The following is a 13975-nucleotide window of genomic DNA, read 5'->3' as shown; positions in this document are numbered from 1 at the left end:
ACGCTGACCGCATCGAGGAACTCTCGCCTTACAGATGAACGCAGGAGACCCAGACAGAAGTCATTCTGTAACCATGTGATGTCATGGGGCAGAGGCTGCAGGCTCTTGGCGTGTTCAGAGGAGGTCTGCTTCCAGAGAGCGAGCAGAGGGCGTCCTGAGCCCAGTACGGGAGGGGTGGGGGCTTTAAGGGACCTCTGTAACTATGACTACAATGGATTACAATGTTAAGTACAACTGTACAAATGGATCGGATTATTCATTTTTTTGAAGGAGTAGATCTTTCAACTTTTTCCGCTTGCACTAAACATATTTCTCCCTCGGAAAATAACCTTGTTATTAATTAAAAAACTTTAAATGTTATCAATGCAAAAAAAATAAAGGATGATATATATTTATTAGTCATTACAAGTCATCTTTTTTTCAAAAACATTTCAAGCTCCAAAGTAATAATTAAAAAACGTTTAAAAAAAAACAGCAGGGCAATCCGGAAAATAGGATTTTGAACTTCAGGTTTGGGGGGACTGACCCGACACTTCGCTGTTGAAGTTTCCTCGGACACTCGTGACTCCCTGATGTCACACGCCATCTTGTGGTAGACAATTTAAAATACACCATCATTCGGACGAAGTGTTGTTGCCTAGAATCCAACGCCCAAATGCAATTATTCAGGTCAATGAGGATGACATAAATGCCCCTCTCAGATGCAACTCAGACTGCTCACTCGAATTGTGAACAGAATCAACTATTGATCGATACATTGTTATAGAACACAGGAAAGGACGACAGTCCAGAAATTAAATCCTCCTTCCGGTCCTGGGGTCACTTCTGAGGTCCTTGGATCTTCTGGAGCAGGTACTCCATCTGCAGGTTGAGGTTGGGCTGTCCTTTCTTGGTCTTTTTGCTCAAAACCTGAAACATCTCTTTCTTCTTGTCCTTGTATTTCTGGATGGCAGTCTCTTTCTTCTGCTTGTTCGTCAGAAACTCCTGGAAAGCACAGGACACAGACCGGTTAACACTAAATCTAAACCGTTTTGGGGGGAAAGTGCTTTTGGGGTCGTCATGGACACAAAACAATCACCTCATTCTTCTTCTTTCTCTTTTCATTGGCCTCCTGAAACTCCTCTTGTGCGACCTGGTAGGAGGACTTCCTCGTCAGTTTCCTCTTCATGCGGTTGCTCATGGGAATAACGGGCAGCGGTTTGGCCGGCTCCGGAGAGTCCTCCCTGAATGAGGACAGAGTTGGAGATCATTGGAGGACTTGTGAGGGTCAGGATAAAAGGTAAAATCTCTTAAATCATGTTGACTGCTTTTTTCTACGTCCACATTGATATTGTGAATTAGAACTAAGGGCTGAAGGATCAAATAAATGGTGGTTTTAAAATGATGTTAAATTATGTTGGCCTTTGCTTATTATGTACCTGCTCTGAGATGCATTTTCCTCCCAATCTCTCTATGGGTCATGTTAGTATGTGGCTACATCTAGTTTCCCTTTCAGGGATTAACACAGTTTATTATATCATACCTATACACAAGCACAATTCTTGTGCGTCACACAATTGATCAAACATATGACCACATCATTCTCCAGAGGTTAGGTACATGTATGGAACCAGAGTCCTACTTTTGTTCCTCTGTAGCCGCTGGCGCTTCAGCCTTCAGCGCTGGCGCTTCAGCCTTCAGCGCTGGCGCTTCAGCCTTCAGCGCTGGCGCTTCAGCCTTCAGCGCTGGCGCCTCAGCCTTCAGCGCTGGCGCCTCAGCCTTCAGCACGGTGCCGTCTCCCTGGTCGGTAACAGCTCCGCTCCCAGCGGTGGATTCTGTGCTGGCTGCTTGTTGCGTGTCAGCCTCCTTCACAACAGGGCTGTCTGTGTCTTGCGTCTCTGACTGAACACTGAATCGGCCAAGAGATCTTTTGGATCTATTTGTAAGAGCTTCGTTTTTCAGCTTGGCGCTTTCGGCCTCGTACAGATGTCTGAGATGCTCGGGGTATTCCTCCTTGAGCTGGGATTTGGGTTGAAGCTTTTTCCTCCTCTCCTTCGTCAGAAGTTTGTTGTACTCATGTTGGACTTTTTGCTTAAGCCTAAAAGCAAACCCTTGACCTAAGTCACAAATGAGCACAAACATAGAACATTATTTCCAGTACCATTGAGAGATCATCACTGAGTACAAAGATTGATGTGCATAAAAGGGCTTTGTAATACAACGTACCTTCACTCAAGCTCCCCTCGAATGTCTTGTTGTCCTGGACCCATTTCCTCTTGTTGGGACCACCTCGGTTTGTGGGACCCCCTCTGTAAGTCGGACCACCACGGTTTGTGGGACCACCTCTGTAAGTCGGACCACCTCGGTTTGTGGGACCCCCTCTGTAAGTCGGACCACCACGGTTTGTGGGACCCCCTCTGTAAGTCGGACCACCACGGTTTGTGGGACCCCCTCTGTAAGTCGGACCACCAGCTCCTCTGTAAGTGGGACCACCAGCTCCTCTGTTAGTGGAACCCCCTCTGTAAGTGGGACCACCTCTGTTGGTGGGACCCCCTCTGTTCGTGGGACCACCTCTGTTGTTACCAGCTCTCCCCGCAAAGTTCCCTCGATCCATCTTGTCTTGTCTCTAGCGCAGTGAAGTCATTCCAGATATGATCAAATTGTGTTTACTATTTCCACGCTACACCAGCATGCATCTATTTTTCCGACGCAGGTTGATGACGTATGCAAACCAAGCCAGACATTAAAATCAACTTCAGACAACTAAACTGACGTGGGCTCGTCCGCCTGGATCCATCGGTTCCTTTTTCAACTTCTCATGTCTGAAACTGCTTTGGGCTTGTGGCACACACCGTTCGTGCGCTAATATCAAGTACTCTTCAAGTGCCCTCTTTGAAGAGTTTCAATGTCTTCTTTGAAGGATTCTCCCTCAGATATTCGGGCACGGATAGACGAAGTAAGGCGGTTTCTGTCAATAGCGCTGAGCATCGCTAACGCTCATACGGTGGAGTTCTACACTCACGATGTGTGGAGCAGGCTAATAGCTGTCACACCAGAAGAGGTCTTATCAGCCATCAGTTTTCAGGACGGCCACCAGAGGGCGCCCGAACGCAACACAGATGGTAAACCATAGCAGAGCCTACATGCATCCATGATCGACCTTGTGTTTGGTCAAAAATACTGTATGCTCGGTATTAATCACGATGATATTCCAACAGACCCTAACTTATTTTATGCATCATCCTTACAGAGACGCCTAAAACCACATTTGGGTTTTGCGAGAGAACCCATCGCCTGGTTGATATTCATACATTACTGGAGGCTGCCAAAGCGCTCTCTATCCCTGGCCTTGGAGTCTGTCTGTCCAGGAAGCAGCTGATGCAGTCTCTCAGAAAAGACTCCCACGTCTCCACACATGCAGAGCAAGGTAGGAAGAACGTTATTTCACACTGAGAATTGGATCTCATTTTATTGATCCCATCCTCTACACTTATAAAGAAAAAATTATCTGGTCTGTTTTTCCCAAAGCAGATGCGGAGTTGGAGCCGAGCGAGTTCATGAACTCCAAGAAGTCCCACGAGGTGCAGTTCATGTCGGAGGTGGTGTCCTGCCTCGCCCAGGGGTGCAGGGTCAATCAGGTAGACACTACTTAGTGGATCATACCATTTGAACTTCAAAACAAGGGACATTGGCTTATTATTATGGTACCATGTTCGCTCATCCACACCGAAATGATACCATTAACATCTAGGGTACATATTTTATGGTACAGGATAGTCTTAATAGTTAAGGTGAAAGGTTCTGGGTTTGAGTCCCATTGTATATTTGTAGCTGTCTTTGAGTTAGTATTCTCATCCTTATCGGCTCATTAATGCAAAAAAAAAAAAAATTACAAAAAGTAATTTAGCACATGAGTTGTAAGGAGCGGTGAATTTAGTTTTGAATAAACAAAGAAGCATTATCAAATCCTACCCAGCGTCTTCCTGTCCGCAGTGTTCTTCTGTGGTTTTATCTCAACATCACCCACGGCGGGTCCCCCCCCCCCCTCTCCAGGTGATCGACGTGGGCTCAGGTAAGGGCTACCTGTGCTCCTTCCTGTCGCTGCGCTACGGCCTGCAGGTGTACGGCATCGACTCCTCCAGCTCCAACACCCACGGGGCCCACGAGAGGAACCGCAAGCTGAAGAGGTTCTCCAGGGCCTACCAGACCCACCTGAGGAGCCCTCCTCAGCCGGAGCTCCCAGGGTCAGCGGACGTGGCGGCGGCGGCGGCGGCGACGGCGGCGGCCGATAAACCCGTGAGCGACGGGGGCCAATCGGAGGACGTTATCGGTACGGCTGCCGAGAGAGGAAGGTCGGTGGTGGATGGATGTGCGCCCGATGCGGTCAGAGAGGGAAACGCAGCGTGTCTGAGGGAGGAGGAAGAGGAAGACACAGCCCGTCTCAGGACGGAGGAGGGGGATGAAGAGGGTAAAGAGGACGCGGCGGCTTCCCCTTCAGAGTCGGGCGTCTCATCCATAGACGTGGGTTCGATTCCCGACGGCGATCCCGACGCCGTGGAGGACCCGGAGCCGGCGGACCCCTTCCTGGGCGCGCTGCCCCTGGAGGCCACCGAGGCGGTCTCCGGCGCCGGGCCCCCCAGAGCAGCCCCCCCCGGGCTCAGCGCCGCGGAGCGCGAGAGGAGGAAGCAGGAGAACCTGGCGAGGAAGGCGGGCCGCGGCGCCAGGGGGCGGGGCCAGGGGGCGGGGCCGAGGGCGGGGCCCTCTACTCGCCGCTGACCTCCTACGTCACCGCGGAGACGGAGCTCAGGGACCTCATCGATGGGCTGCAGGTGGGCCTCCCCCCCCCTTCCTCATCCCCCCCTCTCCCCTCCCCCCCCCCCCTCCTCCCTCCCCCCGCCCCTCTCCCCTCTCCCCCACCACAATCACGGAACATTAAACCCCGTCTAGAACACTCCGGAGGGTAGTAATATATATCCACTAGCCAAGACCGCCTCCCCCCCCCAGACCTCCCCAGGGCGCTCTCTGGAATGGCTGGGAAAGGGGGATAATGTTGCCAAATGTGCAGGATGTCGTCCTCAATAAATGTAGCCCCTGATCTTTCCCTCCCCAATGCCCCCCCCTCCTCGCTCCGGGCCCCCCCCCTGCAGGATGCGGTGCTGGTGGGTCTGCACACGTGCGGCGACCTGGCCCCCAGCACCCTGAGGATGTTTGCGGCCAAGCGGGAGCTGGCGTCTGTGTGCAGCGTGGGCTGCTGCTACCACCTGCTGACGGAGGAGTTCGGCCCCCCAGCGCCCCCACCAGGTGATCTGACGGCACTGCAGGCCGCGCCCCCACCAGGTGATCTGACGGCACTGCAGGCCGCGCCCCCACCAGGTGATCTGACGGCACTGCAGGCCGCGCCCCCACCAGGTGAACTACTGCTCTGCAGGCCATGCGGCCACTCCACACCATGGAGTTGCAGACTGGTTTAGTCGTTACCATGGAGTTGCAGACTGGTTTAGTCGTTACCATGGAGTTACAGACTGGTTTAGTCGTTACCATGGAGTTACAGACTGGTTTAGTCGTTACCATGCAGTTACAGACTGGTTTAGTCATTACCATGGAGTTACAGACTGGTTTAGTCGTTACCATGGAGTTACAGACTGGTTAAGTCGTTACCATGGAATTACAGACTGGTTAAGTCGTTACCATGGAGTTACAGACTGGTTAAGTCGTTACCATGGAGTTACAGACTGGTTAAGTCGTTACCATGGAGTTACAGACTGGTTTAGTCGTTACCATGGAGTTACAGACTGGTTTAGTCATTACCATGGAGTTACACACTGGTTTAGTCGTTACCATGGAGTTACAGACTGGTTTAGTCGTTACCATGGAGTTACAGACTGGTTTAGTCGTTACCATGGAGTGACAGACTGGTTTAGTCGTTACCATGGAGTGACAGACTGGTTTAGTCGTTACCATGGAGTGACAGACTGGTTTAGTCGTTACCATGGAGTGACAGACTGGTTTAGTCGTCACCATGGAGTTATGGATTGGGAGGAGGCCGCTAAACAGGGTTTAAAGTGAGATGGTTCTGACCTTCAATTAAGAAGGACCTCCGGTGGAAGGCCGATGGACGACCGCCGTCTCTCTGATATTCCATCCCCACCGACCCGCGCTGGATACTTTCTCTTAGACATGGGCGATTAATACATTTTTAATCGTAATTCTAATTTATGGTCAATAATCTATATTTAAAAAAAAAACGATTATTGGTAAGAAATATATAATAATTGAAAAATGTATGTTGGCATTTTACTTTTTTTAGAGTAAAATGCCAACATGGCAGCGTGCGCATAGATTTTGCCTAAAGTCTGTTGCAACCAAATTTTGCTTTTGTTAATCATTGTTAATCTTCAAATAAAATCCAAATTTAAAAGATATATATATATATATATATATATATATATTTGTCTTTGATAGAAAAAATAAATCGATTATAAACCGAAAATCGCGTTCGGTTTGATAAAAGATTAGATTTATTCTAGAGATCTTATCTTCAGGCCCAAGGGCCCGGCCCCACTCCCTCATATCCCGGGGTCCTCCTTCAGTCCGCCCGGGTCCCTCTGAGCGTTCTGAGGTCTGCGCCGTGCGGAACGGCGACCGCGGTGCTTTCACGAGCTGCCGACTCGCACGCACGCTCTCCCTCTCTTATTATTATGGGATGCCTAATGACCAGGGCACTAAAGAGCCCGGCTCGGCGGTGTCTTTATGAGGACCTCAGCTGGTCTCCCCCCCCCCCGCCCTGTTAACACGGGGACCTCTGAACCCCCCTGGTTCCACCGGGGGTTGGAGCCGAGAGGCCGTGACGACACGACCGCTGATGGGAAACACACTTGTAGCGCTTTCCTCCACCTCCAGGCCCCCCCCCCCCCCCCCGGCTCCTCTACCCCTCCACCCCCCTCTCTCTCTCTGTCTCTGTCTCTGTCTCTCTCTCTCTCTCTCTCTCTCTCTCTGTCTCTGTCTCTGTCTCTGTCTCTGTCTCTGTCTCTCTCTCTGTCTCTGTCTCTGTCTCTGTCTCTGTCTCTGTGTCTCTCTCTCTCTCTCTCTCTCTCTCTGTCTCTGTCTCTGTCTCTGTCTCTGTCTCTCTCTCTCTCTCTCTCTCTCACGCCCGCGTTGGCTGTGAAACCGAGCTGCAAACGAGACACTTCTCAGTTCATTTGCTCAATGTGAACGGAAAAGGTGTTAATAGTTTAAGATTAAATTAAGCATGTGAGTACTACTTTATTAACTAGAGTACTGGGACATTTTCAGATACATCCCGCCCTTTCAAGTCGGTATTGACCTAACCTTCAGGAACCTTCTACTGACTTTGTCATCACCACGGTTTAATGTATTTAATTTATTCCTGGTTTTATCCAGGAATCCTCTTTAATGGAAGTCCCAGTAAACGCTTGGTGATCTTAAATGATTGGGATCCACAGACCCCCCCCCCCCCCCCCCCCCCCCCCCCCCTCCATCACCACCCCTCCAGGCTTCTCCATCGCCCCCCCCCCCCCCCCCCCCCCTCCCAGTCCTGAAAATAAATATTTGGACCTCCGCATGCGTCCGCTCGCACGCCACGCTATCGGAAATGTTTGTGTTGTGGGGAGAGGCAGGGGCAGAGGAGTGGGGGCAGGGGGGTGGGGGCAGGGGGGTGGGCAGATGTGGCTGTTGTGCTGTCACACACAAACGCACACACACAGCAAGAGCCCCTACCCCCCCACTGCTAGCTTGTGTAAACATCTCCTGCCGTGTGTGTGTGTGTGTGTGTGTGTGTGTGTTTGCGGGAGACATGTTTTTAAGGGCAGCGGAAAAGCGTGTCCAGTCGCACGGACCGGCCCATGTGTCAAGCAGAACAGGGGGGGAGAGAGACCCCAGTGAATGTCTGTAGTGTTTTTGCGTCGGTGATACCTTGTTTCCTCTCCTGGCTTCCTGGGCCTTGACCTCCCTCACTGACCCTGCTGACGGCAGCGACGACATGAAAGGGGAATGCAGGGCTTGTCAACCTCGCTGTGTGTGTGTGTGTGTGTGTGTGTGTGTGTGTGTGTGTCAGATGGCGGTGTGTTTGGCTTCCCCATGAGCGCTTACCTCCGGGAGCAGTCGTGGTTCTGTGGCCGGAACGCCCGGATGTCTGCCTGCCTGGTGAGTCAGCTGACCTGACGTCAGTCAACACCTTTAAATCCTCTGCATGGTCATCTAGATTGACATGACTTGACTTAAAATCTCTCTCTCTCTCTCTCTCTCTCTCTCTCTCTCTCTCTCTCTCTCTCTCTCTCTCTCTCTCTCTCTCTCTCTCTCTCTCTCTCTCTCTCTCTCTCTCTCTCTCTCTCTCTCTCTCTACAGGCTTTGGAGAGAGTGACAGTTGGCAAAGGGGTAAATCAGCTCTCACACATCTCTTGTTGATTCACATCAAAACTGACCTAGCAAATGATTAATGTTCTCACCGATAAGAGCATCCACCCATGTGGAAAGGAAATGACCGAATCCTCCACATCCATCCTCGTTGTCTAATTCCCCTTTGACGTAAGAACCCTTTCTGCCCCACTATGGTCTGCTCCGTCCTGACGGCCTGCAGTCTGTTTGTTCTGCAGCCATGGCCAGCGGCGGTAAACGATACCGTGGGCCATTAAAAGGAATGTTTATAAATATTAATGCAATCACAGCGAGACTGATTACATGCTGGAACACGGCGACTGAATAACAATAATAATGATGATGAGAAAACTAACTTGTTTGGATTGTTCGCGAGTCTTTTTACACCCAGCTTGGAAAATTGGCACCCGCAACTTTTCTTTATTCGGCTCAACATGGAATCAGGACGTAACCATTTCTAATGTTTTTTTGTATTGCTTTTGGGACTTTTCTTCTTTTACTTTCTAAAGTCTGATCTTTTTTGTACATGGCCTTTTCTCCCTCCAGATTCAAATGGAGTCTCTGTTCTTCCGGGCTGTACTGCATGTGATTCTGAGGGACCACTACGACTCGTTTAAGAGGTACATCAGCTCTAAGGCGAGCCGTCACACCCCCTAAGGGTACTGCTTACAGGGTACCTACTTCAAATCTGTTTCCACAATAAACAAATCCCAAAAGTTGGACCATTAATTGGTCCGAGATTTGTGTTTCTCTAATTTTTTGCGATTCTGAAAAAATACGCCAAACATCGGAAACCGAGTTGATATTGCTGACCACTATATTCTGTCACATGATTCCCTGAGTTGTAATGATTATTTTGGACGTTATTTTCAATTTCACAGAAAAAAAAAAAAATTCCCTTGACGATTGGACATTTATACCAAACCAAAGAAATGCCTTATCAATAAACTGCAGCTACTGCAATTTGTGTATTGCTCTTGGCCGCATTGCGATTTCAATAATATTTAGATGAATTCTTCAGCCCTAGGGTAGAAAGGTTTGTGAAAGGTTGTCAAATGAATTGAATAATGATGGGAATGTGTTACTAATTTTGCTGCCGAGTCGATGAGTCTGATGACGAAGCATAAATTAATTTGGTTCCTGAGGTTTTCATTTACATTATTCTATTGTGTGTGTGTGTGTGTGTGTGTGTGTGTGTGTGTGTGTGTGTGTGTGTGTGTGTGTGTGTGTGTGTGTGTGTGTGTGTGTGTGTGTGTGTGTGTGTGTGTGTGTGTGCACCTGCCTCTCCCTCTCCAGTGAGAGACGGGTGGGCAACGTCTACTCCAAGTCCAAGTCCTTCGTGGACTACGTCCGTAAAGCTCTGGGCCGGCTGGATCTGGACCATTCCAAGGTCAGGAGACCACCCTGGTCCATTCCCTTGCCCCTAACCTCTCTCTCTCTCTCTGTCTCTCTGTCCCTCTGTCTCTGTCTCTCTGTCTGTCTCTCTCTGTCTCTCTCTCTCTCTCTCTCTCTCTCTTTTTTTTTTTTTTTTGTGGTACTGTAATGCAGCGTATAGTTTATTCTGTTCACTGCTGTACTTTCGACTGGTCTAATTTCTCATCTGGGATTAATAAAGTACATGTTATCTTATCGTGAATACCCTAAATAAATGACACATATATCAAGTTAGCCATTCATCGCTTGACTCATTGTCAAACATTTGAGTATGAAATCCTAAAGTTTTCTTGGGAAAGTACAGCAACAACAAAACAAGTATTTTTGTCCTCCGTCTGCAGCTTTCTGACAGCGTCATCCAGGACTACCACGAGGCCTACGCTCCCCGGACGGCCGAGATGAGGGCCTTCAACATGGTGAGACACTAAGGACGCCAACACCCAGGGGGCCCTCCCGGCTTTATCTGAACAACACCCCCCCCACGTCCCTCCCTCTCTTCATTACACCAAGGCTTACATTGTATTCTCTTTTTAACAAAGCCTTACTTAAAAGGGTTTAGATTCCTGCTAGCATCACAATGACCTGCTAAGCCCGCTCCTCTCCTACCTATTGTCTACCTGTTGTCACTCCTTCTGTAAACCGAGATGTTTGATCCAGCTCCTTGTAGGAGATGGTTGCAGTCTTCAGGGTGGGAGTGCAGGAAGACGATCCCACTGGGGACAAAACAAGCAGTTTCTGGTTTCAGCGGCAAAGCCGCTAATTGTGGTGTCAAGTCGACCGACATCACACTTCTTCATGGAAGCATAAAAATAACTGACCTATGATGGAGTGATTAACACTGGCACCACAAGGTCTGAAACCTTTGAACATAATGCAACATATTCACTGTGTGTGTGTGTGTGTGTGTGTGTGTGTGTGTGTGTGTGTGTGTGTGTGTGTGTGTGTGTGTGTGTGTGTGTGTGTGTGTGTGTGTGTGTGTGTGTGTGTGTGTGTGTGTGCAGCTCAAGGTGATACTCGCCCCTTGTATCGAAGGAGTGGTTCTGCTCGATCGCCTCTGTTTCCTCAAAGAACAGGTACAGTAATTATGTTACCCCTTCCCAGTGTCTCCGCTGCACTCTGCGTCGTTGGGTACAGCACACAGTTGATCTGTCTTTATGGGGACAGCCCGTCAACGGGGAGGGTTAGGGGGGTGTTGTACATTTGCCCAACCTAGCGAACAACGGTGAAAAGTAAATCAAATCATACACCATGGCAATGATGTTTGCATCACTATAAAATAGAAAAATGCAAAAATGTGATAAATGAATACATGGAATATAAAAAATCACTATGCAATAAGTATGCATTATCAGTATGGATCCATTGCCAACACGGCACCCAATGTCTGTCTTGGTTCAAAGGTACTTCTGCCCTAACATGTCCTCATTAGTCTATTGGCCGGGATGGAAAACAGGGACCCGGCTCCTCACTGACCCGCGTGTAGCGTTCTGATCCTGGGTGATTCCACTGCGCAGTGTAGACTGGGGGGGGGGGGGGGCTGGGGGGGCTGGGGGGGGGGAGGGGGGGGCGGGGGGGCGGCATGTGTTTCCTTCAGTGAGAACATTTGAGCCTGAAATCAGAGCAGGACTTTGGAGAGAGCATTTCCACCGTCGAGAATACAGGCGACGGCGTAATTAACCTTGGCTGGTAATTTAACATTTCGGCGCTCGTCCGAGCCAAGAGAACAAAAAAAGAGAAGGGGACACGGTGATCTGGCTTTCTGGGGTTCACACACACAGCGGTGATATATGGGGCCGCGCCAAATGCTTTGAGCTTTGCCTTTGAATCACTGATTGCGTATGTGAAGCAATTAAACTCACTCTGTCATCTGGTGTATGTTAGCAGAGCTCTACCTGCAGGGTCCCTGATGCTGACGGCATGGGGACGGGAGAACACACAAAGACACAGCTCTTTGTTACAGTCTGGCTCATGGGTGGAATAACAACAAAAAGGGGAAGAATCACATTCAAACGATTCTCCACTATTGATTTATGTGAGGCCAAATGGTTGATAAACAAAATGTAGCCCTTTGGTGTGGAGGTCAAAGAAGCTTTATATAATGGTGTTGATGGCGGTTGGGGTTTGGTGTGCTCAAAGAAAACAAAATATGTGTAGCGTAGCCCTGTGGCTAATTATGGCAGAGAGAGAGAGAGAGAGAGAGAGAGAGAGAGAGAGAGAGAGAGAGAGAGGGAGAGGGAGAGAGAGAGATTGCAGTTAGACACCTCGTTACTGACGCAGATTCAGATCGAGTCTAAATAAGTCAATGAGCCACCGACGGCAGACCGGCAAAACACAAAGAGAGCGTCGATCCAGGGGAAAGGGTTATTGGTTAGCCTACTCCTATTCAGAGCTAGTCCGCATGCACCTGATACAATTACTGAAAACATGTGGCACAGCCACAAAGTGTACGAAATGGTCCCATGGGCTTTATAACATATATCTTTAACGTGTGTGTGTGTGTGTTTGTGTGTGTGTGTGTGTGTGTGTGTGTGTGCATGCGTTCGTGCACCACAGGAGGATATTGCGTTCTCCGCCCTGGTGCAGCTCTTTGATCCCCTGCTGTCGCCAAGATGTTACGCCGTTGTTGGGGTGAAAACGGCTGGAATAGTCGATTAGTCACGAAGATCCAATTACACGTTCATCCAGCCATATCGCTTTACTTTTTATATTGTCCCTTTTTTCATTTTCTGTTCCTTTTTTTATTTATTTTTTAAGCAATGCGAAACACTCGTAAGTCTTACCATTTCACAACTCATGACGCAATTTAGTATTCAGGGCCTAAACGTCTTTCTCTGTTTGCAGCAGAGGGGAGCGTTTGGGTTTTATATGGAACCGATCTTACAAAGGTTACACCAAGGCTCCCGCACTGTCCCGCGTGGGAGCAGAGTGTGTAACAGGAATATATAATAGTTTTATCTCATTATGGGAGCGTTTGCCACTGTGTCGGTCTGAGAGGGGTTCTTAGAAGAAAAGGAAAATCCTTTTAATGGACGGATAAGGGGCCCCAAGGGGTTTGAAAGGGGGGGCCCCTCTTACCCGGTTTCTTTTTTGTGTTCCACCGGTCTGGAAACACCATTTCAAGGCTCCTCACACAAAAAGCACGCACAGAGAAGGAGTCTTTACGATCTCCCTGGGTTTGGTCGTGTTGTGTTCCTGGACATTAAACGACCGCTCCGACCTTTGACCCGCCGAGGAGCTCAATGTACTCGACGCCGCGCTGAACGTACGGGGAAACGCATTTCCCACAAAGCAAGAAGTAAACATCGACACAATTTGGTGTGGCTGGGACGGCTGTTCTGACCTGAAGTAACCGAATCATGATACTGCTGGTATTATTGAGTTAATACTGTCTTGTGTTTTTAGTGTGTGGCGAAAAAAGCTACCAGTTAATTGTACATCAAATTAATTTTACATTGTTTTAGTGAAAGTGTTTCCGACTGTTGAATTGAAATAAATTCAGCTTTAGATTTGAACTTTTGTATTTTATTGTACCTTAATGCCTCCATAATACTTACTGTTTTTATCTGCAATCAGCATATCTACACTGTAACATTTATAACTTTCCTTTTTATAAGACCTGCCCACAGAACAATGAGGAACTATATTTGAGGCACATTACGCCGAACCATAAGTGAGTTTTCTCCCTTCCTTCCTTCCTCCTTGTGCCACCGCTGCCATCATCCATCACTGTCAGCGTCCCTGCAGCCTATCTGTGCATCTCTCACCGTCCCCCACAGTACAACTCGCTCCCCCAAGCTTTATTTATAGAACTCCTCTGCAAAGACGGCTGATGAAGCAGTTTAGTCTGTCTGGACTTTATTTGGGACATCACCCACCTCCACCCCCACCACCACCACCACCCTGGAGTCAGGCTGGATAAATGCAGCCTCAAGCGCTTCAAGATGTGCCTGCGGTCCGTCCTCTGGGATCGGGAGCGCCTCTCGTCCCCGGCTGGTGGCTCTGGTCCTGACTCACGTCCCGGCCCCGTGTCCCTCCGTCCTTGGGGCTCGCACGCATGTTTGCCTGCGGAGCGGCCGTATAAACACACACAGATGAGCGGGCTGCTGCGGCTGCACGCTGGCGTGCTCCCGCTGCACGGCTCTGCCTCGGACTGGCGGACGTTGAATAA

At 49.3% G+C, this 13975-nt stretch overlaps 2 protein-coding genes across 3 annotated transcripts; one reads left to right on the top strand and one right to left on the bottom strand.

Annotated features, from left to right (window-relative positions):
* Window positions 1-362: 362 nt before the first annotated feature.
* On the bottom strand, window positions 363-3041 carry ccdc59 (coiled-coil domain containing 59). 2 transcript variants are annotated; one of them, XM_056578604.1, is made up of 5 exons: window positions 2206-3041; window positions 1717-2096; window positions 1622-1674; window positions 1079-1223; window positions 363-984 (listed from the first exon to the last, which is right to left on the bottom strand). In XM_056578604.1, the coding sequence occupies exons 1-5, from the start codon at window positions 2591-2593 to the stop codon at window positions 820-822; spliced, it is 1131 nt and encodes a 376-aa protein (XP_056434579.1). In that variant the 5' UTR covers window positions 2594-3041; the 3' UTR covers window positions 363-819. The 2 variants fall into 2 exon arrangements, with proteins under 2 accessions (XP_056434579.1, XP_056434577.1); XM_056578602.1 differs by having other exon boundaries at window positions 1622-2096.
* On the top strand, window positions 2772-13364 carry mettl25 (methyltransferase like 25). Its single transcript, XM_056578601.1, is given in 13 exon segments — window positions 2772-3101; window positions 3230-3406; window positions 3511-3617; window positions 4033-4731; window positions 4734-4808; window positions 5127-5280; window positions 8054-8142; window positions 8344-8373; window positions 8920-8993; window positions 9670-9763; window positions 10149-10223; window positions 10809-10880; window positions 12361-13364. Coding segments are annotated over 13 exon segments (1965 nt in total). The 5' UTR covers window positions 2772-2884; the 3' UTR covers window positions 12463-13364.
* The last annotated feature ends 611 nt before the right edge of the window (window positions 13365-13975 follow it).

Source organism: Gadus chalcogrammus, chromosome 19, assembly GCF_026213295.1.
Source record: "Gadus chalcogrammus isolate NIFS_2021 chromosome 19, NIFS_Gcha_1.0, whole genome shotgun sequence".
Classification (NCBI taxonomy): Eukaryota; Metazoa; Chordata; class Actinopteri; order Gadiformes; family Gadidae; genus Gadus; species Gadus chalcogrammus.
The sequence above is the reverse complement of the archived record's forward strand: the minus strand, read 5'-3'. Positions and strand labels throughout refer to the sequence as shown.